This window comes from Sus scrofa, chromosome 2, assembly GCF_054392235.1.
Source record: "Sus scrofa isolate SSC_HxYL_T2T_F1_AM1 chromosome 2, Sscrofa_HxYL_maternal_Yorkshire_Landrace_v2.0, whole genome shotgun sequence".
Lineage (NCBI taxonomy): Eukaryota > Metazoa > Chordata > Mammalia > Artiodactyla > Suidae > Sus > Sus scrofa.
Window position 1 is genome coordinate 127,353,201 of NC_139384.1, and position 26,722 is coordinate 127,379,922.

Sequence of the window (26,722 nt, forward strand, 5' to 3'; positions counted from 1 at the left end):
GGGCACAGACAGCCAATGTCTTCTTCCTAATAATTCTTTTAAAGTGTATTTCACCTTATATACATAGGAAAACCCCACTAATTAGGGTTTCCTTAATTCAGAATTAATATTAACTCAGACACTGGAGAGAATTTTGTCCTCTTGATATTAAAAAGGCTGGCCGCTTATTAACAGGCAAATGGGAAACACTTACCCTAGTATAAAAACAAAAATAAACCGCATACAATGCATCCCTACTATGTCTCTTTGGTTATATAAATGGCTCATTTATATAATCTAAATTAAAAATGAATCATAAGATTATGCTATGACTTTTCTACTCTCTGAGGTTGTTTTTACTCTACAGTGTGTTTTGCAAATCTACAGTTTCATTTTTCCATTCATTCAAATAGGACTTTTTTCTCTCCACAAGTGAAATTCGTTTTACTCTAAGGCTCTTTCCAAGAAAGTTGGTGGGTTTCACTTTCACTGAATTGGTCTCTACAACCTCCCTTGACCATAATGATAAAGGAAGAAAAAAAATGACAGCTAGAAGGCTAAGACTCAGATAACACATTTTTACATCTATTGTCTATCATAAGCTAGGCTAGAATTTAATATATGACTAAAAAGGGGAAATATGTTTTAGAAGTTAGTTCTGACTTGAACAATTAAATTAAAATGTCCTAAGTAGGAGTTTGCAGTGACCTGAGCCTTAACTGCTAGGCCACCAGGGAACACCAAGGATACTACTTGCTTTTGAATTTGGAAATCCTCTCCAGCATTATCTGCTAAAGTATCATTCACGTGTATGTGGATACTGAGTGATTCTGAAGGCAGACCAGAAAAACTGATTTCACTTTCAGATCAATGAAAAAGGAACAAGAATAGCAGATTTCCATAAAATAACAGGTGGTGTAGTTAGAACGTTTTTAGGCAACCCTGATTCAAAATGGCTTGCACGTCAATGAGTCTGTGACAACAGACAAAATAAACTACTAGCACATACTTTTCTTCTATATGTGTGTGCTACTTTTAATAGGGAAGATTCTGAAGTATTTTTCAGGTTTGTGCTTTAGATGGTGTTGATCACATTTAGTAACTACCTAGCTGCTTGAATTATTTTGAACTAGTAAAGACAGTGAATCTTTAAACATACTGAAGATCATAAAAAATGTTTTTTCCACATCAGTACCTTTGGTGCATAATCTTGTGAGAAACGTAATCTGCCTATTGGTACAATTATAGCAGTGCTATGAGCTTTAGGAAAGGGGAAATCTGCTTCTGGGTGGGACATGCAGGTTGGTGTATGTGGAAGTGGTTGTGGCTAAAGGCAGACAGAGCTTGAACAGGCTTCTCCTTGACCTGAAATGGATTAAATCTAATAGGAACCATTTTTTAAAGTCATATTTTAAAGTAATTTCAAGCAAGGCACTTTCAGTTTCTCATCATTTGTTTGAACTCATTCATTCATTTTCTGCATAGTAAATTGAATATTACTGGCTCTTTTTTTACTTACAAGAAGCTAAAGGTCCCTGTCTATTGCTAGGAATTTTGTGAAATGATAGAGATGGTCTGGTCATGTTTCGGAATAGTTCAGGTAAATGGGTTTTATATATTTTAATTTTTTTTTTTTTTTAATGGCCACACCTGCAGCATATGAAGTTCCCAAGCCAGGGGTTGAACTGGAATTGCAGCTTTGGCCTACACCACAACCCTGGCAACACTGGATCCCAGCCCCATCTGTGACTACACCACAGCTTGCAGCAACTCCAGATCCCTTTTTTTTTTTTTAAGGTCGCACTCGAGGCATATGGACGTTCCCAGGCTAGGGGTCAAATCCAAGCTGTAGGTACCAGCCTACACCACAGCCACAACAACTCGGGATCCGAGCTGCGTCTGTGACCTACACCGCAGTTCATAGCAATACCAGATACCCGACCCACCAAGCGAGGCCAGGGTTCAAATCTGAATCCTCACAGAGACAACGTCAGGTCCTTAACCTGCTGAGCCACAACAGGAACCCCACATTCTGGAATTTTTCTATTCACCAAGTAGATACGCTTTAGTTTTTTTCTATCTGAGTATTCTGAGGCAAAGTGACATTTGTAGTATGCCTTAATAGGTGTTGAAAGAGTAATAAATATCTAATAAAGGGAATTGAAAGACATAAAAATTTCAGGAAATAATGAATGAGTATCTCTAGATTAGTATTTATTCACAGGATGCTTCTTTTTGGTAGATTCAACTCTTTTACCTTTAAAATGAATTACAAGGAAAAAAACCTACAATAAATAAGTAAATAAATAAATACAAACATGAATATAAGATTCTATTACCATAAAGGAGTTAAGTGAAGGTTGGTCTTGGTGGGTATTTGGACTTTTCCCTAAAGCAGTGGTTCTCAGCCTTGGCTGCCCATTGGAATTACCTGAGGAGCCTTTAAAAACACTGATGCCTAGGCCTTATCCCCAAAAATTCTGATGTAATTGGTCTGGGGTTTGGCCTGGGTTTTGTAATTTTTGTTGTTGTTGTTATCGCTGATTTACAATGTTCTGTCAGTTTCTGCTGTACAGCAAAGTAACCTGGTTATGTGTGTGTATATATATATATATATGTATATAGATAGATTCTTTTTTTATTACATTATCCTCCAGCATGTTCCATCCCAAGTGATCACATATAGTTCCTTGGGCTATACAGCAGAATCTCATTGCTTATCCATTCCACATGCAATAGTTTGCATCTACCAACCCCAAATTTTCAAAGGAGTCTTAGGTGCAGTCCATGTTGAGAAGCCCTGGTGTAGAGTAGCAGCATAATGTGTGCTGATTACCCTTGAAGAGGGAATGAAAGGGGAGGAAGAATGGCTCTCTGACCCTGGGAATAGTCTGGAGGCCCCCCTGGCCTCTGCCTGATGAAGGAGGGGTTCTAGGAGACATGGGATTGTGGACACAGAAAAAGCAGACAGACCCCCAGGTAGTAAACATTCAGGCGATCACTGTTACATTCGTCTAATCAAGGCTGATCATTGCTTTAACAGATGTGACTGTGTAATTGTCAGACAGTCTTTAAAAATGGTGGTATTAGCAGCACCTGAATCAGTGTTACTTAAGATGTCATCTGTGGTCACTTTAGTTGTTCTCCTTGTCTCTTGGACTTCTCCCCAGCCAGTTATTTTTAAGAATACAGGTTCATCGATTTAGCAAACATCAAATGCCAGCTGTGTGCCAGCACCTTAGGTATGCCCAGGACTAAGGTGGACACAATCTCCATCTTTGCATGAACAATCCACAGTGAACTGCAATAAATAATGAAGTCGTGACAGTGTGGGTGAGCCCCCGCAGAGCACCCACGAGGGGTAGCTGTGGTAGAGATTAGCAGGAGGGACTCCTGTAGGTATTTATCTGAGGTACCATTTGAGTTAAGATTAGTGGGATGAGAAGGTGCTAGATGGGAGAAGAGCCAAGCAGAGGGAGCAGCGTGTGCCAGGTCCTGGGGCAGCAGGTGCTTAGGCTGTTGGAGGATCTGGTGTGTTGGAAGCTCTGAGAGGGAAGAGAGGTGAGGGAGGACCAGAGAGGTGCAGGTGCCATTAGGCAGCCATCACATCATGTGTGCCTTTTATTCTAGGCAGTCGTAGGGAGTTTGCATGTTTTCTGATTGCCTGTGATGAGTTTTAAATAGGGTTGACATGGCGTGACCTATATTTTAAGGTCATTCTGGCCACTGTGATCTCTGGAAGGAGTTGGTGATCCTGCCAAATGATTGCTGATCCCTTCCTTTCTCACCTTGTAGCTTTTGCTCCTGCTGCTGCCTCTCCTTGGGTCATCATGGGGGACCTACAGGTTGCACTTAATGGTCAGTGTTGATCTTAGAGGCTGCAGGGGGCAGAAATAAAACTTGAGAAGGCTCGTTGGGCTTTTTTCATGACTCACTACCTTGGGAAATCTGTGGGTGAGGTTCAGGGGCACCAGGTATTGGCGTGCGACAGGTCTTGGTGTGTTGGAGCACACAGACAGCTGGAGGCTGGGCCAGCCCTCAGGGAGGGAGGAATAGTGCCTTATCAGGGACCCCTTCCTAGTGCTTACTCTTATTTTCTGTGTACATAATTTCCCTTTGAGAGCAAGGCCCTTCCTTCATCCTCTCGCTCTATGTTTCCAGACTTTTTGGCCACCCTATATAGGCCATTAGAAATCTAATTCTAGGAGTTCCTGTAGTGGCACATCAGAAAACAAATCCAACTAAGAACTATGAGGTTGCGGGTTTGATCCCTGGCCTCGCTCAGTGGGGTAAAGGATCTGGCGTTGCCCTAAGATGTGGTGCAGGTCACAGATGGATCTGGCATTGCTGTGGCTGTGGTGTAGGCCAGCGACTGCAGCTCCAATTCCACCCCTAGCCTGGGAACCTCCATATACTGTGGGTACAGCCCTAAAAAAAAAATAGACCAAAAAAAAAAAAAAAAAAAAGAAAGAAATCTAATTCTACCCTTCTCATTATCAAGAGCTGTTGACAGAATGACTTTAATCTCCCTACTTCCTTCTATTTCTGATAAGAGAAGGTAGACTAGCGGGTCACATAGGAGCCTTTTATTATTTCAGTGGACCTGCCCTTCGCCTCGTTTTTTGCTGACATACAATTCCCATGCAACCCTTTAAAGTGTACAGTTCAGTGGTGAGTATATTCATAAAGTTTTGCAGTCATCACCGCTTTCTAATTCCAAAACATTTCCATCACCCCAAAAGGAAACCCTGTATTGATTACCAGTCACTCCCCACTTATCCTAAACCCTAGTCCTCAGAAACGTCTGATCTACTTTCTGTCTCTATGGAGTTGCCTATTCTGGACATTTCATACAAATGAAATCATATACTAGGTGACTCTTGTCTCTGGTGCAGCCCTGCTTTTAATGGCACAGAAGTGAATCCTTTTGAGAAATCTGTGCTGCTCCTTCACACACAAAGTCCAAGCCTGAGACCCATGGTACCCTTCTCCCAGTGGTCCTGGAGGACAGGGGCTGTTCCTGTCCCTGCTTCTTTATTCAAATGGAATTACGAAGGAAAGTGTAATGACTCTGTTTCTAGGTTTATTTTTGCCCCGCAGAGAAAGGAAAAGAGAAGGGTTGGCTTTTTGTCCAACTCATCAACCTTTTTATTTAAAATTCTATAGAAACGTCTATTACTTTTCATCTTTATTTCATATTTTTCTTGAGCAGGCTGCCACCTTCCTGGGACTAACAGAGTTGTGCCTTAGAGATCAAACATGGAGTGTGATTAGTTTTCAAAAGATCCAGGGACAGGGAGAGTCAGGAGGTTTTCCAAGGTCACACAGAGGCTAGACTTGGTCTGGAGCTCTCGATTACTGAAGAGGAATGTGAAAGCACATTGAGGCATATCTCAGTACCAAGCTTGAAAAGATTAAATGTATTTAGAGTCCAGCATTTTAACATCTGTATATGTGTGTCTATATAGAGAGATGTGGATATAGAGATAGAGATAGAGATATATACTTTTCCTTTTTGGTCTTTTTAGGGCCACACCTGCAGCATATGGAAGTTCCCAGGCTAGGGGTCGAATTGGCGCTGCAGCTGGAGGCCTGCACCTCAGCCACAGCAATGCCAGATCTGAGCCGAGTCTGTGACCTACACTATAGCTCACGGCAACACCAGATCCTTAACCCGCTGAACGAGGCCAGGGATGGAACCTGAGTCCTCATGGATACTAGTTGGGTTTGTTACTCTGAGCCATGATGGGAACTATTGCATATATATATATTTTGGCCATGACTACTGTGTATATTTTTTGGAACCAGAAGTTCCCGGGCCAGGGATCAAACTGTGCCACAGCAGTGACCTGAACTGCTGCAGTGACAATGCTACATCCTTAACCCGCTGCACCGCAAGGGAACTCCCTAATGTCTATACTTAATCTAGCGTTTGGCAGCACTTTTCAAATCTCAGACCTACTTCAGTGATGTGTCATTTTATCTTCTGTGTGTCCTCACCAGCCCATTTTAAGCTTTTGCTATCAGTACAAAAAGTATTACTACTTTTAGCTCTTTGCAGGGCTGAACACTTAAATATCTCTGTTTAAGTACTTTACACATATAGCTCATTTAATCCTCATGACAACCCTATAATGAATTAAGATTATTCCCACTTTATAGATGAGGAAACAGGGAAAGAGAAGTAGCTTGATTAAGGTCTTACAACAGTAGAGGGTGACACTGCTTTTTAAACATTGGAAGTCTGTCCCCAAAGTTCATATTTTTAACTGTTATTATATTTCTTCCCATATGGCTCTTTAAGTGTCTCACAGATACATGCCATAACCTTATTCAATAATGAAAATTAACTACTGATATAACTTTTGGTGGCGGTGGTCTGGGGTCACCTGCAGCATATGGAAGTTCCCAGGCTAGGGGTCGAATCAGAGCAACAGTTGCCAGCCTACACCACAGCCACAGCAACACTGGATCTGAGCTGTGTCTGTGTCCTACACCATAGCTCACAGCAATGCTGGATCCTTAACCCTCTGTGTGACGCCAGGGATTGAACCCGAGTCCTCATGGATACTAGTTGGGTTCATTACTGCTGAGCCACGATGGGAATTCCCAGTAACTTTTTTTTTTTTGTAGGGCCACATCCATGGCACATGGAGGTTCCCAGGCTAGGGCTCTAATCAGAGCTGTAGCTGCCTGCCTACACCACAGCCACAGCAATGCCACATCCGAGCCATGTCTGCGACCTACACCACAACTCACAGCAACGCCAGATCTTTATAACCCACTGAGTGAGGCCAGGGATCGAACCCGCAACCTCATGGTTCCTAGTCGGATTTGGTTCTGCTGTGCCATAACGGGAACTCCACTATTTTTAAATCAATTTGAAACTGTCATTACAAATGCAAGGACCTTCATGCAGTGGGTTTCTCTAATAAGGTACTACCATCTTAAATCATATATCTGCATACATAGTCATGTGCAGTGTTTTGTAAACTTGGGTTAGAATCTATTACTAACAAGTTGTCTTGTTAGCTGTGATGTAGCATTGATTTATGACAGCAGCAATAGAAAATGTTGTGTGCAGAGACCTGCTTTTTTTTTTTTTTTTAAGCAGTGCACACCCATCTGAAGATGGGACCCTGAACTGGATCTCCTGAGTGAATGCAGCCTTGCCTTTAGTTCTTTGTAAAGAGGCAGTCAATTTCAAGGGGGCAAGAAGTTTGAGGATGATCCCTGTGAGGTCAGATCAAGAAAGGGGTTGGCGGGGAGGGGAATGTGAAGGAAACACTGTCACAATAACTACAAGAGTTGTCATGCAATCATCCACAAGCAGAAGCTACAGCATCTTCTTGGCAAATGATGCACAGCAGATAACGTGAGGGAATATGGGTTGAAAGGGTTGAAATCTACTTACTGACAGTTTGCAGTGGCAGACTCTGGAAGAGGGGTCACTACCCAGAGGAGAGTTTGGGAAAGTTGCCATGGTGTGACTGACAGTTATGAACTACTTTCTGTTTCGCAAAAGCCAGTCATCTGAAGCAGAGCTAGGCTTTCCTAATGGTGCTGGAAGATGTGTATTTGCGGTTCTCTTCAGAGGCTCATTAGTAAGGGGTGTGTCTGTTTCCTGTGTTTCTTAAAGAACTTGTAATTATCTTTTTTTTTTTTTTTTCTTTTTTACTCATGAGCCCTTGGGAGCAGACACATTTTTCTATTAAGCTGCTTCTGCTCCTGCTACATTAGCTTTTCTCTCTGCAACTGTGTGTTCTCTGCAAAGAGGGCTTCCTGGCAGAGCAGTGCATGCCCACATTTTGCTTTTCTAAGGGCCTGAAGCACATGCAGATATTCTGGCCTACTGGGCACTTGGACCAGAAATATAACTGGCATTCTGTAAATGTGGTCTTAAGCAACATTGCAGTGTTAAACACTTAAACATTTTACCTCTGTCAGATTTTCACTTAGTATTACTGCTGCTATTGCTGAACTGTTTTAAGATGAAGGAGTTGTGGAGAAAACTGAGAAGAACTAATCAAATAGTCTTATAAAAACATGTAAATATTTTGTAGATAATTACAGCAGCATTTACATTTTTGGTGGGTTGTTTTGTTAGCTTGTTTGATTCTCCCCTTTGTCTGAGTCATAGAGAAGAAAGTTTTGAGGAGTAAGTAAGATGAATGATTTAAATGGTTTAATTCCTGGACTCGAAAGCCATTGTGGAGGGAGATCTCATTCCTGATACTCTCTTGTGGAGTGTTGCTCATGAACTTTAGTGAACTTTTTTTTTTGTTCTCTTTATGGAGGCCCTAGAGATAGGGTCTATTTGTCCTTCTGAGCTGCCTTCCTCTCCCCCTAATCCCAGAGCTCTCTTTTTTGAGGACTGACTTTGAATGAGGACTCAGTTTTCAACTTAATACCCTTAAACCAATTCTAACTCTTTATGGGACATTTCAAGTGTATTTAGTGCCTGTCATTACTATTAGTGTTACTATTATTAACTTTGAGAACAACAAATGAGTGGAGTGGAAGTTTAAAAACAATTTCAAAAACTGCTAATGAAATTACTTTTTGTAGCAATTGAAACATAAGCAGGGGTTGTAGAAACCTATCCTGACATTATCCTGTTACTCACTCACTGTCCTGATTCCTGGAAGTGGAGCTGTCATCTGTCTCACTCAAGTGGCCACTGTATATATATATATCCCGCAGCTTCTGACAGTTTGGTCAGGTGATCCAGTGAAGGGATCACTTACATGTCAGAGGTAACTCCAGACTACTGGCCCTCTTTTTTTGTTTTGTTTTGTTTTTTTCATTTTTGGCTACTCCTCGGCATATGGAGTTCCCCAGACAGGGTGAGCTGCATTGCAACATACACCGCAGTTGTGGCAACAGTGGACCCTTTAACCCACTGTGCCCGGGATTGAACCTGCATGCTGGCGCTGCAGAGATGCCGCTGATCCTGTTGTAGATGTGGCCCTGTTGTGTCTGGGAAAGGTCAGTTTAGGTTCTTTCTGTGTAGGTTGTAAGGGCACTTAAGTGTAAGTTGAAGTTACGATGCCATAGTTGATGTAGATAATATATTTATAGAGCCATCAATTCTCTTGACAGAGGGCTGTCCCCAGTAGGATTTGCCTCTGCTTGTTTTGTTTATTTAAGTCTAGTTGATTTATAATGTTGTGTTACGTTTTGGTGTACAGCAAAGTGATTCATTTATATACATTTTCTTTTTCATATTCTTTTCATTATGATTTATTACAAGATGCTGAATATAGTTCCCTGTGCTATATTTGTTGTTTGCACCTGCTGTTTTATTGCTTGAGGTGTTCATCTTTTTAAACTGTCTATCAAATTGTCTAATGCAGGAGTTCCTGTCGTGGCTCAGTGGTTAACGAATCCGACTAGGAACCATGAGGTTGCGGGTTTGATCCCTGGCCTTGCTCAGTGGGTTAAGGATCTGGCATTACCATGAACTGTGGTGTAGGTTGCAGACATGGCTTGGATCCCGTGTTGCTGTGGCTCTGGTATAGGCCAGCCACTATAGCTCTGATTAGACCCCTAGCCTGGGAACCTTCATAGCAGGAGTGGCCCTAGAAATGGCAAAAAGGCAAAAAAAAGGCAAAAAAAAAAATGTCTAATGCATTCTCTTTTGAGTTATAAAATGTTAGCTAGGAGAGGTCTTAGAGATCGAGCTGCTGGGGTGATAGCCACCTTTATCAGATGTGGAAACCAAGGCGGCAAAATTAAGTCCTGTGACTCAGGTCACGAGTCTGTTGAGGCAAAGCCGAGCGTAGCTGTAGAAATGCCTTACTCCCCTTGACTGCCCACTGTCAACATTCTTTGTGCTTTATATTTGACTGTGACTGAGGCTTCCATTTTGCATTAAAAAACAAAACAGTGGATAGTTAGCAAATAAAATCCCTGTTAATTAAACACCAAAATATTTGACGACATGGTGACTGCTTATTTTTGGTAATTCAGTCTCTGTTAAAGATGTTTTATATCGACTCATCTGAAAATGCACTTGCCTGTGAATTTAGCTTATCTTACATTATGCATTTCATTAGGTTGGTCATTTAACTCTATAGGAGAACACTCCATTAAAGAATAAAGGGTCATAGTATATATTTTTTCATTGTTCTCGTACAGTGATCTTAGAATATAGTTTTTACATGTTTAAGAAGTATATTTGTTGCTAAAGATGATTTCTTTTCTTGGATGGGGAGGAAAATTGGGCATGATGTAAATAGTAAATAAGCAAATTGGTTTTATTGTATGTTTGTTGCTTTTGTTTGTTTCTTTTGTTGTTTTCTCTCTTGCTCTGTTGGTCCTCTCCTGCTATGAAAGCACACCTATTTTGCAGTGAAAAACAAGCATACTTTTCCAAATGCCTGTATTTTCTGACCTTCCTATTCCTCTGTGAAAAAGAAAAATCTTTTCCTTATTGGCATGGAAACAACCTGTCCAATGTTCATGTCTTAAAATGTGTGATTTTTTTTTTCCTTCTAATGTGACGTACTCTTTGAGTTGAATAATAGGTGCCATGGCAGCCTCCTAAATAGAGGTAATAGGAAATAGGAAAACCATTTTGAGCTATCACAAATTCCTATTTCACATTCTCTGATAAGCACAGGCAGAAGCAGTCCCGCACAGAGTGGGCACTGCAGGTGGTCACATTATGTGTCTGCTGTATCAGAAAGTGTTATAAACATTGTGGTCTCTTTTCTTCATATTCAAGCTTCAAAGAATCCACCTTGAACTCTGGAATATTTGTTATTAAATGTAACTTCCCATGTTAGAAATAAAACAAAGCAAATGGACCTGAAGTGGATTCCTTTCTGGTCTTTACCAATAGCACATCTCCAAGGATTTTATTGTTATAGATTTCATATATATATATATATTTTTTTTTTTTTCTCCTCTCTTTTTGGGGCCACACCTGTGACATATGTAAGTTCCTAGGCTAGATGTCAAATTGGAGTTACAGCTGCCAGTCTACGCCACAGCCACAGCAATGCAGAATCCGAGCCACATCTGCAACCCACACAGCTCACAGCAACGCCAGATGCTTAACCCGTTGAGCAAGGCCAGGGATGGAACCCACATCCTCATGGATCCTAGTTGGGTTCATTAACTGCTGAGCCATGAAGGGAACTCCTATTATGGATTTTTTAATGAACTGCTTTTTTTGATGCACTTGCAGCCTGGTAATTTAATCAACTCATTAAAATTAAAATCCAAAAAAAATAAATAAAATCCTATTGATAGGTATAACTGATTTCTGTAGTGAGGCCGATGCTCTGAAGACACATATTACTTAATTTTATGTCATTTGGCTAGTTTGAACTGTAGTGATTAAGTTCCATGTGAACCATGTACAGTACAGGTTGTAAGTATCCAGGTTTTTTTGGTGTGAGTGACTGCAAGGATCTGGCATTGCCATGAGCTGTGGTGTAGGTCACAGACATAGCTCAGATCTGGCATTGCCGTAGCTGTGGTGTAAGCAGGTAGCTGTAGCTCCAATTCGACCCCGAGCCTGGGAACCTCCACATGCCTCAGGTGAGGACCTAGAAAGACAAAAAAAGAAAGGGTGATTACTTTTTTTTTCGGCTGTGCCCGTGGTACATAGAAGTTCCCGGGCCAGGGATAGAATCTACGCTACAGCAGCAACCCAAGCTGCTGCAGTAACAACGCCAGATCCTTAACCTGCTGCCCCACAAGGGAACGCCAAGGGTGAATACTTTAATTAACATACATAGAGGAAAACTGACCTAATTATAGTCATGGTTCTCTACTTCTGTGTCTTTGAACTTTTTAAATGATTGAGGAAAAACCTCCCAAATAGCATTTTATTTTTTCCCACTTACTCTTTTTTGTTACCAAGCTTATTTTTTCTTGTACTTCTGTTAGCACCTTAAGACATCATTATTCCAAGAGCAATAAAGTAAAATAAAGTTTCTTTCTTCCAAGATGTAAAAGTGTATGGTATGGCTGGTGGTTTTCTTTTGTTTTGGCACAGTGGTGTACATGTTCCTAAACACTAGGCGTAGTATCGAATCTTTTACTTCATTTTTTCCATTGAGATTTCCAGTTCCCTGTAACTCCTGCATAGGACCCCTCCCTCCCCAAGCACACCTGTGCTGCTTCATTGGGAATGGAACTGTTTTTTCCACTGTTGATTGTAGGTCCTTAAAAAAATCACTGTTTTGGAGTTCCTGTTGGGGTGCAGTGGGATTGGCATTGTCTGCAGTGCTGGGATGCAGGTTTGATCCCCAGTCCAGCACAGTGGGTTAAGGACGTGGCATTGCTTGGTTCTGATCCCTGGCCCAGGAACTCCATAGGCCATGGGGTGGCCAAAAGAGAAAAAAAGAAAAAATCACTGTTTTGGCCCCAGGGCTTCGGTTCAGTGTCAGTGCACTGACTGTGCTCGACACAGGCTTGCGTCCAAATGTCTGTCACTGAGAGTCTGTGTCTCTAGACAGGACCTCCCTGGCTATTTCACTTCATTCTCCACCACTAAGAATTTAGTGGAGAAAAGTAAAGCCAGTTAGGTTTTTGGTTTGTACTGACAGTAAATAACCTTATTTTTCTCATTTCCTTTTTATCTTAAGAAAAATTATAACAAAGTAAAGATTAAGTCATTGCTTAATTATCCTATATGGGAAAAAAGAATGAATATTTGTAGATGTATAACTGATTCACTTTGCTGTACACCTGAAACTAATACACTGTAAGTCAACTATACGCCAATAAAATTTTTCTTAAAAAGAAGATTAAACCAGACAGTTGTGTCCCCTGTTAGAAGCTACCTTTAAAGCGTATCATTTGAAATGCAGGATGTAGTAATAAATACTTGCAAAACTTCTCAGTGAGCTTTTTAGGTCTGTCATCTGTCTTATGCTTCTCTTTCATTGTTGACAGATGTGTATAATATGTAAATATAATACACAGTTTATGCTCCATTCTATTGTAGGAAATTGCCATTTTTCACCTTACATGAATGCATGAAGGTGTTGAAATACCCATTAAGCAGGGAATAGCCTTTGAGTCTGAAAGAGTTAATAGAGTGTCAAAAACATAGTCTTTGAGAAACTATGGAGAAAATATGGCTTTCCTCCTCATATCTGCTTTTCCTATTTTCTAGTTTTAATTTTTTAAAGATACAGCAATAGAACATTACAAGAATAAGTTTAAGTAAAAGTTGGGTATGTTAGTGGGAGTTCCTGCTGTGACACAGTAGGTTAAGGATCTGGCATGGCTGCAGCTGTGGCATTGGTCACAGCCTGGATTCTGTTTCTGGCCCGGGAACTTCCATATGCCACAGGTGTGACCAAAAAAAAAAAAAAAAAAAAAAAAGTTGGGTATATTATTTGACATATTTTTTAATATTTGTTAATTGCTTATAACTCTGAGAGTTATTACATGCTACACTGAATAAACATGGACTTTGTCCTAAAAAGATAAGAATTAAAAATGGAAATATAAATAGGTTGTAAGTCACATATAGGAAAGCATTTTTATCTATTTCGCTTACTAAGAGCGTGAATCTGAATTAAGAGCATGTAAAGGCAGATGTTTTCCCTGCTGGATATGTTTTGCCTAAAGTAATTGTAAAAATAGTATGAAGAGTTATCTCTTTCCTGCCCTCCTAAATGAGCATTAACTAGAAACAATGATATATTTAATTAATAGATGAAACCTCAGCAAGGAAGCAGAGCTGTTTCTGACCATGAACGAGGAATCTCACATAAGTTTGGTTTACAAAGTTTTTGGTGGAGCCAGTCACCTTTTATGCCAGGGTACAGTCAGCTGCCTTTATTAACAGTGGCCTGAGTGATAAGGACCTTGAATTATCTAGCATTAAGAAGAAATCTGGAGGTTAAGGCCAGAGCTGGGGGCTTCAGGCTTTTCTCCAGTGACCTGGGAACGTTGTCTTTTCCCCCCATGCCTCTTTCTCCACAGTGCAGCAAGATTGCCACCTCCATTACTGATTTGTTTGTTTTTTGCCACATCCATGGCATGCAGATGTTCCTGGGCCAGGGATCAAACCTGCACCACAGCAGGTTCTCAACCCACTCAGTCACCAGGGAACTCCTCCCTTAATGATTTTTGAACTAGTTCATCTCTAAGATATCTTCCTTTTGCCTCATACAATTCTATAAACCCATCAACTGTCCTTAGTTTACACAGTTTCTTTCTAATAAAGTCCTTAGGGAGGTTGCAGTTTGGTCTTGTCTGTGGGTCAGAGATTACTTAGGTTTCTCTTTTTCTTTTGTTCTTTTTTCTTTTTTTTCTAGTAGATTGTTTCCGCTGCACCACTTCGGAAACTCCAGGAATGTAGGTTTCTGAATGATGGCTCTTAATTTGGGAGAGGGATGATACTGGTAGCCCAGGACTGTTTGTTCTCAAACTTTGTTTTCTTCACAAAGGATAGTGTTTCACGCTATCCTTTGGCCATTGTTGGTTCCTGGTCTTGTTTTTAGAAAACCGCACATAGAAAGAAACAGATGAGCCAAAAAGGTGGAGGCAGCTGACACCAGTGGGTATCGGTGGGGCCAGGTGCTCTGGGTGAGGTCTGGCTGGTAGGTTACATCCCTCTCACTACCAGTCCAATCACACTGTCAAGACTTTTGGCCAGTCCTCTTTTGCAGCATGGGCCTGAAAAATGTTTTCAGCAGTGTTTGAATTTGTTCCCCCTGGCCTGCAAATAGGATTCTTGGATTTCACCTCACACTTTCTGTAGCATTTGAGATTTGGTGATAGGTACAATGAAAATCCATGAGTAATTCTCTAATCTCCTTTTAGCCTTATTATCCATGCTATTAATCCTTTACCCACTGTACTTAGCCAGAACGAGTGTTCTTATTGCTCTCTGTTCTTTTTAATCTCTTGCCTCCCTATGATAATAATAAATTATTACTATTATGACTATTATTTATTAATGTAATATTTCAGAGTGCTTACTCTGTTTAAATGCTTACCATGTATTAACTGAGTTAATCTTCATAGCAGCACAATGAGGTTTATCATCCCTACTTGATAGATGAGGATCCTTAAGCCCAGAATAACTTGTCCAAGGTCATGTACCTACTAAGTGGTAGAACTAGGATACAAGTTGCAAGCCAAGAATGGTGAAATGATGTAAAGCCAGACGACCACAGGGAAGAAAAGAAGGGAAAAGCCTGGCTATTTCATAGTTCAGTGTAATTAATAATTTGTGGTAGTTTGCTTTAGGTGGAAAATGAGAGTGAGTCAATGTCATGTGCTGGGCAGTGTGGCTTTCTTGGCTCCCTTTGTGTCTTTCTGTGTGTACTGAAGGACTTTTAATGCTCTGAAACACCAGAGATTGTATCTGATCACTGTTAGAGAAGCTTATTTGTAAGAAAATAACGAGCTCTTTAATTTAATTTCCTCAAGAGAGAAATTAAATGAATGTGTCTGATGTTCACTTTGTGTTCATTTGTAACAAAGCCCTAAAGAGAGACCTAGTCTCATCAGAGGAAGTAATTATTAGCAGGTCTGGAGTTCTCTTGCGGTGCAGGTTAAGGATCCAGCATTGTCACTGCCGCGGCTAGGGTTGCTGCTGTGGCACAGGTTTGATCCCTGGCCCAGAGCTTCCATGCCTGGGGTGTGGCCAAAAAAAAAAGAAAGAAAAAAGAAAGTTTGGTCCACTGTGTGTGTATGTTTTTCCCCTTAAGTAGAAATATTTTTCCCCCTGTTGTTATCAAAAATAGTACATGCTAACAGATAGAGAGAACAGATATAGAGAACAAACTAGTGGTTGCCAGTGGGGAGGGGGAAGGGGCACGATAGGGGGAGGAGAGTTAAGAGCTACACGCTACTATGTCCAAAAGAAGCTACAAGGGTATACTGTACAGCACAGGGAATATAGGCAATATTTTATAGTAACTATAAATGAAGTATAGAATTGTAAATCACTATATTGCATACCTATAACTTATATGCTGTCATACCTCAACTATACTTCAATTTTAAAAAACAACACATGCTTATTGCAAAGACTTTAAAAAGGTAAAATCCTGCAACCTCAATGCTCAAGATTAACTTTATACAACTTAAGATATTTCAGATACTGTTCTTGGTCTGTACACACATAGCAATACAGACCTGTCTTTTTTCTTTTAAACACAAAGTTAGTAATCTCTTTTCCACTCAACACTGTATCTGGGACACCTTTTCCTGTGAATATCCTTTTAAAAGGCTTCAGACTATTTCATTGTATGGATGTAGCCAATTGCATTTAAGTAGTCCATTGCTGCCCTTAAAAGTGTAGACACATACTTCTGTAATCTTAGTTTGAGTTGAAATTCATTTTAGTATTACTTTCCTCTTCGAACTTGATCTTTGTGTGGTATAAAATGTAGAATTTGAACTAGCTCATCTCTAAGGTATCTTCCAACTAAACATTCCACAGTTTCTAAATCTGCCCAGTGAATTTTTTTTGTCTTTGTCTTTTTTGGGCACACCCATGGCATATGGAGGTTCCCAGGCTAGGGGTCGAATCAGAGCTGTAGCTGCCAGCCTACACCACAGCCACAGCAACTCCAGATCCAAGCCATGTCTGTGACCTGCACCACAGCTCACAGCAATGCCAGATCCTTAACCCACTGAAAGAGGTCAGGGATCAAACCTGTGTCCTCACGGATGCTAGTCAGATTCGTTTCCACTGAGCCACGACAGGAACTCCTGCCCAGTGAATTTTAGAACTGCTAGCTGCTCGTGTAGTGTTGCCCAGCATCTTCCACAGCCCAGCCGTGTCTGCTGCTCACTCAGGCCTCGCTCCTATTTTGCCACCTGCTTAAGGGAGGTGAAGCCTTGCCCCTAAAACATGGTAGGTGGCTCAGGAGGGAACCAGGAGCCCCAGCACTGAGCCTGGGTGGCCAGGCTTTGGGGCAGTGGTGAGAGTGTGGCAGTCACAGTGGGCAGAGAGCAGTGGAAGACAGTGGTGCCCATCTTTTGGGAATACATCGCTCCTCATGCCCCCAGGAGCCGTTCTGAGCCCAGGGTCACTGCTGACACATGCCACTGGGGGATAAGATAACACTAGAAAGATAGGCCAGCTCTGTGGAGAGTGGTAGAACTACTGCAAGCTGCTGCTGGGACAGTTCCAGGGTGCCTCCAGGATTCATCCTTTTTCTTCTCTTGGCTTCTCATCCATTTGCTGGAAAGGGGTAGCCTACCCTCTGGCTACAGCTCATTGGACACAAATCAGTCATTTTGATTTTCTGTCCTAGAGATAACATGGCAAGGTGGTGCTGACACTGGAACTTGGAGCCGATGGTTCTGAGACTTGGCTGTGGTTTAGGATCACCTGCATAGCTTTCTAAAAGCACAGACCTGTGCTGTACATGCTGGAGAATTTGAATCACTAGGTCTAAAAAGCACCCGGGCATGCATATTTTGAAGAAGTTCCCGAGGTGAATGTGGATCATCACCCAAGTTTGAGACCCAGTGGACTAGAGCGTCATCTCAGTACACCATGATGATCACTTCCAGTGGCCAGTGGTCCCCCCCAACCTCTAAGGAAGCAGGATGCAGCGTGGAAGGGTCCCTTTCGGACCCGGATGTTCACACTATGACCTTTCCTCCTGTTTGTGTGTTCTGTGCCCAAGTTAGTCTTTCTAAACCTTGATTTTCTCTAATATAGGACTCTGGTCCCTTCTGAAAAGAAGATTTTGAATTCCTTTTGTATTTATATAAATGCAATAAATGTTTATTAACTGCCCACTCAGTATTAGACACTTTGCTAAGTGCTGTGCCCCAGGGTAGTCTGTGGCTGTCCCAATGTCCCAACAGCTTGAGAAAGAGAAACAGGCACAGGCTTGGTTGGAGTTAGTCTTGGGTGTAAACCCAATCTCTGCTTTTGGAGCTGGGTGCCCTACACATGTTATTTTTCCTCCCTAAGCCTCAGTTTCTTCCCCTCAAAAATGAGCAAGATGTATACTCTCTGACATAAACCGTAGCAGTATCTTTTTTGATCCACCTCCTACAGTAATGAAAATAAAAGCAAACAAATTGGACCTAATTAAACCTAAAAGCTTCTGCATAGCAAAGGAGACCACTAAAAAAATGAAAAGACGACAAACAGAATGGGAGAAAATCTGTGCAAAGGAAGCAACTGACAAGGTATTAATCTCTAAAATATAAAGAACATCTCACTCAGCTTTACATCAAAAAATAGTCAGGAGATGTAAATAGGTATTTCTCCAAAGAAGAAAGACAGGAGCTCCTATTGTGGCGCATTGGAAACGAATCTGACTAGAAACCATCAGGTTGCAGGTTCAATTCCTGGCCTCGCTCAGCAGGTTAAGGATCTGGCTTTGCCGTGAGATGTGGCGTAGGTTGAAGATGTGGCTTGGATCCCACATTGTTGTGGGTAGGCTGGCAGCTGTACTTCCAATTCGACCCCTAGCCTGGGAACCTCCATATGCCGTGGGTGCAGCCCTAAAAAACAAACAAACAAACAAACAAAAAACCAGACAGACAGATGGCCAAAAAGCACATGAAAAGATTCTCAGCATCGCTAATTATTAGAGAGATGCAAATCAAAACCATTGGCCTCATATCAGTCAGAATGGTCATCATCAAAACGTCTACAGAGGAAGTACTGGAGCGGGTGTGAAGAAAAGGGAACCCTCCTATACTGTTGGTGGGAATGTAAATTTGTGCAACCCACTATGGAGAATGGTTTGAAGGTTCCTTAAAAAAACTAAATATAGAACTACCATATGACCCAGCAATCCTACTCCTCGGCATACATCCAGAGAAAACCATAATTCAAAGAGATAAATGCACCCCAGTGTTCACTGCAGCACTATTTACAATGGACAACCTAATGCATCAACAGAGGAAAGGATAAAGAAGATGTGGTAGATATACAATGGACTGTGAATCAGCCTTGTAAAAGAATGAAACAATGCCATTTGCAGCAACATGGATGGACCTAGAGATTATCATATCAAGTGAAGTGAGTCAGACAGAGAAAGACAAATGTCATATCGCTTATATGGGGAATCTAGTAATAAATGATGTGAAAGAAGTTATTTATGAAACAGAAATAAGCTCAAGGATTTCAAAATCAAATTTAGGATTACCAAAGGGAAAACCATGGGGGGAGGGATAAATTGGAAGGATGGGATTAATACATATGCATTATTATTTTTTTAAAAAGGGGGGAGTTCCCATTGTGGTGCAGCAGAAACGAATCCAACTAGCATCCCTGAGGACGCAGGTTCCATCCCTGGCCTTGCTCAGTGGGTCGGGAATCTGGCGTTGCCATGCATGGGCTGTGGTGTAGACTGGTACCTCAGTCCCAATCTGACCCCTAGCCTGGGAACTTCCCTATGCTGTGGGTGTGGCCCTAGGAAAACAACAAACAAAAAAAGACAAAAATTCCATAGGTGAAAAAGGCTCAGTCCATAAAAAAAGAACAAAATACTGCCATTTGCAGCAACATGGATGGAACTAGAGATTCTCATATTAAGTGAAGCAAGTCAGAAAGAGAAAGACAAATACCCTATGATGTCACTTATATGTAGAATCTAAAATATGGCACAAATGAACCTGTATACAAAACAGAACAAACTCATGGACATAGAGAACAGACATGTGGCTGCCGAGGGGGAGGGAGTGGGATGGACTGGGAGTTTGAGGTTAGTAGATACAAACTACTGCATCTGGAGTGGATAAGCAATGAGATCCTGCTGTATAGTACAGGGAAATATATAATCCAATCACTTGTGGTAGAACATGATGGAAGATACGGGAAAAAGAGTATGTGTAACTAGGTCACTTTGCTATATAGCAGAAATTGACCAAACATTGTAAATCAACTATAATAAAAAATATATATATTTTAAAAAGGGCTCAGTCTAACAGGACCACACTCCACGTTGGACTCCAGTCACAAGCCTGGGTGGTTTAACCTGTGCTCCTACTAACTGCCTATAAATCAGAGCTTCCCACGTCCCCTTCCTCAGGGTCAGTGAATTGGCTAGCATGGCTCACAGAACTCAGAAAAAGCAACTCACTCACTGGACTACCAATTAATTACTAAAGGATATTAAAGGGAACAAATTGACAGCTAGGTGAAGAGATACGTAGGGCGAGATCCCAAACAAAAGAACTTCATCCTCATGGAGTTTGGGGTCCAGCACGTTGGCACGAGGAAGCCTTGTGGTTCTCCAACATGGAAGCTCTCCGAAAAGTGACAAAAAGCTGTCCTTTGGGGGTTTTATGGAGGCTTCATTACATAGTCATGACTGACTAAATCATTGGCCATTGGCAACTGATTGAATTTCCAGCCTGTCTCCTCCCTGGAGGTCAGGGATGGGACTGAAAGACCAAAGTCACCTCCTTAACCTAACAAAAGAACAGTGTATCTCTGTAAACACGCAGAAATTGTCTGGGTTTGGGGAGCTGTGGAGGAGCCATGGATGACCAAATATGTAGTTTGCTTATAAATCCCGATTTTACATCCACTCATTTGGATAAAAAAGTATATACATAAATAGCTTTCAGGAAACCCCAGTATTAAGCTCTTTTCTTCTCTCACCTTTTTGAGTCAGATTCCTCACCTGTACCCTGAGTAGGTCAGACTGTCTTTTCTGTTCTTTCTTGCTGTAACTAGCTTAGGGTGTTTTGACATGTAGATATATTTTTTAAAATGAACATTGTACTATTTTAAATTAAAACAGTAATTAACTGCTTCAATAATAGGAGAATTTCTATTGAAAAAATCTCTTCCCGGAGTTCCCGTCGTGGCACAGTGGTTAACGAATCCAACTAGGAACCATGAGGTTGCGAGTTCGGTCCCTGCCCTTGCTCAGTGGGTTAACGATCCGGCGTTGCCGTGAGCTGTGGTGTAGGTTGCAGACGCAGCTCGGATCCCGCATTGCTGTAGCTCTGGTGTAGGCCGGTGGCTATAGCTCCGATTCGACCCTAGCCTGGGAACCTCTATATGCTGCGGGAGCGGCCCAAGAAATAGCAAAAAAAAAAAAAAACCAAAAAACAAAAAAAACACCTCTCATTGGAAGAGAAATACTAAAAAAAAAAAAAAATCTCTTCCCCCTTAATAAGACTCTGTGATCTTTTCCTGTCTTCTTTCCTCAACCTTGGTGTCCTACAAAGTTGTATTTACTGTGTGTGTTCAGTTTTGAGTTCTTTTCTTCCTGCTTGTTAGTGTTACTGCAGAGCATTCAAGTGTGTCAGTATGAAAGGTTTTGAATTCATATTGTTGCTAAGTTAGGGAACTAATCAATTTTTATTCCCTGAAGAACTGAACTTGAATTGTTAGGGTAGTTTTTTCTCAGTTTTGAATCTGGGGATCCTAACATCTTAAACATGATGACAGAGGATGAAATTGAAAGTACCAACATGGTTTTACAAATGCTTATTTCAGTTTATATTTGTGTGTGGATGTGTGTTTGCTCCATTACATGTGTTTACTTAGTCCTGGACTAGTTTAGTTCCCTGACATCATTCATAGTCATCTCATTCAGCTGTAACTTTCCCCCCTGGGTTATTTTTCTTAAAACACTCATGCAGACACACACATATACACCCATAGCTGCTTCTAATTAATGCAGAGGCTTTCTTAGGGAATGACTCAGCATGATTCCTCAGCCTAACTGTCTCTTTGGGGGAAACCCAATTTACCAAGTAGCCAGTATATTTCAAGAGTTAACATGGCATAGGCTAAACAAGACTCAGATTTCTCAATTATGATAAGTATCCAGACATATATGAGGATTGGATAAAAAAGTTATGGAATTAGGGTTTAGAATGAAGGAATTCCCAGGACTGGAAGAAATTTCTCTGATTTAGATGTAAAAGATTACATTTGGTTCTGTTCATTTACAGAATGCTTTTATTTAATCAGTAGTTGGTACTGAGAAAGTCATATATATATATATTTTTAAATTTATTTTGTTTTTTTAGGGCTGCACCCATGGCATATGGAGGTTCCCAGGCTGGGGGTCAAATCGGAGCTGTAGCTTCCATCTACACAGCTGATGGCAATGCTGGATACTTAACTCCCTGAGGGAGGCCAGGGAATCAAACCTGTGTCCTCATGGTTGCTAATGAGATTCGTTAACAACTGAGCCACTGCAGGAACTCCGAGAAAGTCATATTATTAACCGACCAGGGGAGCAAAGATCACAGCCTGATGATCCCATAATGACAATCGGAACCAAACAGACACCATGATGTTTATTTTCATCTGTTATGAAGTATGTTACAAACTTTCGACAGTGCCTAAACTATGGTCAATAGCATTTTTTTCTTTTAAATGGAAATGCCTCCTAACCAATGAAGTACTCCAGTTATTAAAAGTATGTAGGAAGTGAGTTACATGAGCTTATTCTTGATACCTCCAGAGTGGCAGGACACACTTGAAAGTAGGGATTACTCTGGTGCCCAGACACTGGTGGTATCTGCTGGGGCCACGGTGCAGATCCAGGGGACAACTGGTCCTGGTTTCTCTGGTGACCAGAAGACTAGTAACCAATGGTAATAATAACTTGGCCCACTATCTCCACATTGCTGCCTGTTTTCGTGTTGTACTCTTGCATCTAGTGGTAAGTGGGGAATGTAATACTTGAAAATGTTTCATTGAGATCTTCCTACATGATACACTTGCTCCTGTATTATCTTTCAGAATTAAAGCCATAGAGAGTCCCAACAAAGAAGATGATACCCAGTGGCTGACCTACTGGGTAGTGTATGGTGTGTTCAGCATTGCCGAATTCTTCTCTGACCTCTTCCTGTCATGGTTCCCCTTCTACTACATGCTGAAGGTATGTCAGCTTTTCCTGAACTGATCTGTTATCTTTGCTCCCTAACACCAAAGTAAACTCTGTTTCAGGACCTATATACAGGAAACAGGGACAAATGCTTGAATGTTGGATATCTGTGGCTCAACCTCAGATTGTATAAACAGGAAGACAGGATTCAACAGGTCTAACTTATTATTTTGGAGACAGCAAAAGCAATTGTGTCTTTAAGATGTGTTTGATAGGATTTCCCATCGTGGCTCAGCGGTAGTGAACCCGACTAGTATCCACGAGGATGAGGGTTCGATCCCTGGCCTTGCTCAGTGGATTAAGGATCTGGCATTGCTGTGAGCTGTGGTATAGGCTGAAGATGCGTCTCAGATCTGGCGCCGCTATGGCCATGGCATAGGCCAGCAGCTGCAGCTCTGATTTGACTTCCATATGCTGTGGTTGCAGCCCTAAAAAGCAAAAGGAAAAAAAATGTTTGATAATAACAAAATATGGAAACATTAGGACCTAGCACATGCATTTCTGTTAGTTTGCCTGCATCCTATCTTCATGCAGCATTGTCTATGTTTGATGCATAAATATTGCAAATTTTATCAAGTTGTTGATTATTCGCAGAGCTGCACTAGTCATTATTTCTGAAAAACAAACAAACAAAAAAACCCCCCTATTCCTTATGTAGGTTTGGAGAAAGATGTGAAATGGGCTTTCTGAGGAAGTCACTTTTATAATTCTGGCAGGTGCGCTAGTCCAGGATCAGCCCTGCCTCACCTTGTGTTTGGCAGGGGGCTAGCTTTGGTTACTGCCAGTTGAGGAAGGGGAATAAGAGGTTGAAACTCTTCCTAATGGGACCTGTATCAACTCCAGACAAGCTGTCTTTAGTTGATTCAGGCATCTTCCATAGGAGAGAACCTGCTTCCTCTTAGGTGCATAGGATGTCAGTGGTTCACGAGCCAGACTTCCCAAGCTGCAAAGGGTGGAGAGACCAGCCCTTAGGAAATCTGGGTTCTCTTCTTTTTTTTTTTTTTTTTTAGGGCTGCACCTGAGGTATGTGTAGGTTCCCAGGCTAGGAGGTCTAATCGCTGGCTGCCAGATCCGAGCCGCGTTGGCAACCTATACCACAGCTCACAGCAATGCTGGATCCTTAACCCAACTGAGCAAGGCCAGGGATTGAACCTGCAACCTCGTGGTTCCTAATCGGATTTGTTTCGGCTGCACCACAATGGGAACTCCAGGGGATTTTCTCAGTGTGCTCTTTCAATTACCAAGTTTGTTCCATTTTGCTCTTTATGCCATCCATCGTATTCTTTATTTCCCCTGTTGTAGTTTTTATACCTAGTATTTTTGCTTGGCTCGTTCCTGTGTTTTCTTGCTCATGTTTCATGTTGCTGTATTTCTTTTAGTATAGTTAGCAATCCAGTTCTAAAATGCCTGCTGTTGATACACTCTGCAGTTGAGGGTGCTTTCTTTTGGAACAGTTGTTGTTTTGGCTGCCTGGAGTCCCCAGCTGCTCCCTGAGGCACTGGAATGGAGAAGGTCACACTGTGATCCGTGCTGGGCCTAGGGACTCTGGACAGGGGTGCACGAGTGCTCAGGTGGGGAGCCCTAGGCAGCAGAGAGGCCACAGTCAGTCACCCTCACCCCACTAAACAGTTTCTGAGGTCCAGGCATCAGCCTTTGCTCCCCCAGCAGTATTAGAAGCAAATACTCCTAAGGTGAAGTCACAGTTCCAGGGGTTGATGGTTAAATGAATCAATAGTCCATCCATACTGTTCAATGAAATGATCCATTTGTACAGATACAGAAATGTTTGTATAATTCATTACACTGTCTACAGTATGAAACCATTTATTGCAAAAGAAAAAAAACTAAATAGTTTAAAAAATTTAATGAAAACATGGATATTCTTTTAATTTTGAACAATGTTATCATAGAATGCTTTGTAAGAAAGCTGAAGAATGTTCCTTTCAAAACAAACAGGAGGCAGAGGGGATTGGTCTGTGGGAAGATTTAAGATTTCAGAGACTGCTGGATTTTTCACATGTTTTTGTTATCCAGAGATATTTAGCATTTATAAAAATATCTTTATCATCTTTCCTTTGATGGCCGTATTTTAAACTTCAAATAATTGTGAAGCCCTTAATAATTTAATAAGATCCATCGAACGGCAGTGACATCATACTGCAGTCTCTAACGGGAAGACACTGGGCTTTTGCCCTGGGCCACCCTGCTCACCACAGTGACCAGTATCCTGTCAACAGAACCACTCACATCATTCTCTGACCTCACACTGCCAAAACACAAGCAAGCCTGACCTCAGTCTGCCTAATCACGTCTGCTAATGGAGGCCCCTTGAGATAGGATCCAAAATAAACGATACCCATTGTCATTTATATTTGATATTGAAGTGCATTGCAAAAATTGCTTTGCAGCAAATTTCCCTCCCTAATGGTAAAAAGAAAGCATAGCCAGCAGTAGGCAGGGTCCAGCTGCATGGCATCCAGGAGAATGAGAGGGTGAATTTACTGCACATCAACAAAGAGATAATATACTTGAGATGATTAAAAATTGATTACACTGTCAGTAAAAATGTTTTCTTCCTGCCTTAGTGGCATATTCTCAGAGGCTTCAGTGAACTTAATGAGAAATCTCTGAAATGCAGAGTGTAGAATTCCGTTTTAAGGACTTGGGTGGATCTTACCTATGCGGTGCTGCAGTCACAAGGTGATTGTATGGAAGGATGGAAAAGAAACCTCCAACTACGGCCATGTGTGCTAGTTTATCTTTTGCAGGAGTAATATTGTTGGCATTCCCCTCCCACCCCTGACCTCCCATTTTTCTAAAGCAGCCCATAAGAGGGAAGGAAGGTAGGAGGAACCAAGAATAGGCATCAAAGTTGGTTGAGAAGATCATGTACCAATGTACTGAGCTAGAACAGTGGGTCCTGCATGTTCAGAGCTTTGCTCAGTCTGACCTTTAGCAGGAAGGTTTCAAAATAAACATAAAAGTCCTTTTTCTCTCTGATTATAAAAGTAGTGTGTGTTCATTCCTTTATTCACTAGATAGTTACCTCTATGTGCCAGTATCTGTTTTAGGTCAGGGGGATTTTGGTGAATAAAAATCCCTACTGTCCATACTGTTTGCATTCATGGTTGTGTGTGTGTGTGTGTGTTGGGGCATGTTTTAGACAGGGAAGAAAATATTGTTTTTTCTTTTTTTTTTTTTTTTTGCTTTTTATGGCCACACCCATGGCACATGGAGGTTTCCAGGCTAGGGGTCCAGTTGGAGCTACAGCTGCCAGCCTACGCCGCAGAAAAAATTATTTCTAGTGCTACCATTGTTACCATTTCAGGGTGGTTTTCCTATTTTTTAATGTGCAAATTGTTCAATGTATATAAACACGTATATACATTGTGTTATATATAAGAACAGTTAATAAGAACTGTGTGTATTATTGCCCTAACCATCTACGTATGGTTGATTCCATATTTATGTATATATGATTCTAAACCTCACTTTGGAAAATAAACACAACACTGTGAGCATTTTCTCATGTTATTCACTATTCTTTGACATAAATGTTTAATGCATTATAGATAATAATTCATTCATTCCCCAACTGATAGACATCTAGGACCTTTCTCTTGCTGTTATAACTAATGCTGTAGAGAATCTCCTTGCACCTCATTTTTACTCTAGATTTACTTTTAAAACAAGGTTGAATAAATTCTGGCAAGTTCAAATCCTGATCCAGAATGTCACTTGTACTGTTTCACTCATTGTCACAGAGCATAATATTTCTCTTAACTTCATAGGAGGCAGAAAAGGTAGAAAAATCTTCCCCTTCACATGTTCAATTTTAGCTTTTAGTTGTACATGCTAAGCAGTCTGGGGTTTGTTTGTTTTTTGTCTTTTGCCTTTTTTAGGGCTACACTCGTGGTATATGGATG

The 26,722-nt window shown here is 41.2% G+C and overlaps 1 protein-coding gene across 3 annotated transcripts in view; it reads left to right on the forward strand.

Moving 5' to 3' along the window:
- REEP5 (receptor accessory protein 5) overlaps window positions 1-26,722 on the forward strand; it is a 39,534-nt gene that overhangs the window by 1,232 nt on the left and 11,580 nt on the right. Inside the window, exons 3-4 of one of the 3 annotated variants that reach the window (XR_014838562.1) lie at window positions 22,652-23,089; window positions 23,904-24,640. Coding sequence is in view for 1 of the 3 variants with exons in the window: in XM_003480887.5 (XP_003480935.1) it covers window positions 22,652-22,790 (139 nt within the window). In the remaining 2 variants the exon portion in view is untranslated. Of the gene's footprint in view, window positions 1-22,651; window positions 23,090-23,903; window positions 24,641-26,722 lie in introns of those variants that run through there. The other 2 variants (XR_014838563.1, XM_003480887.5) reach the window with 2 other exon arrangements.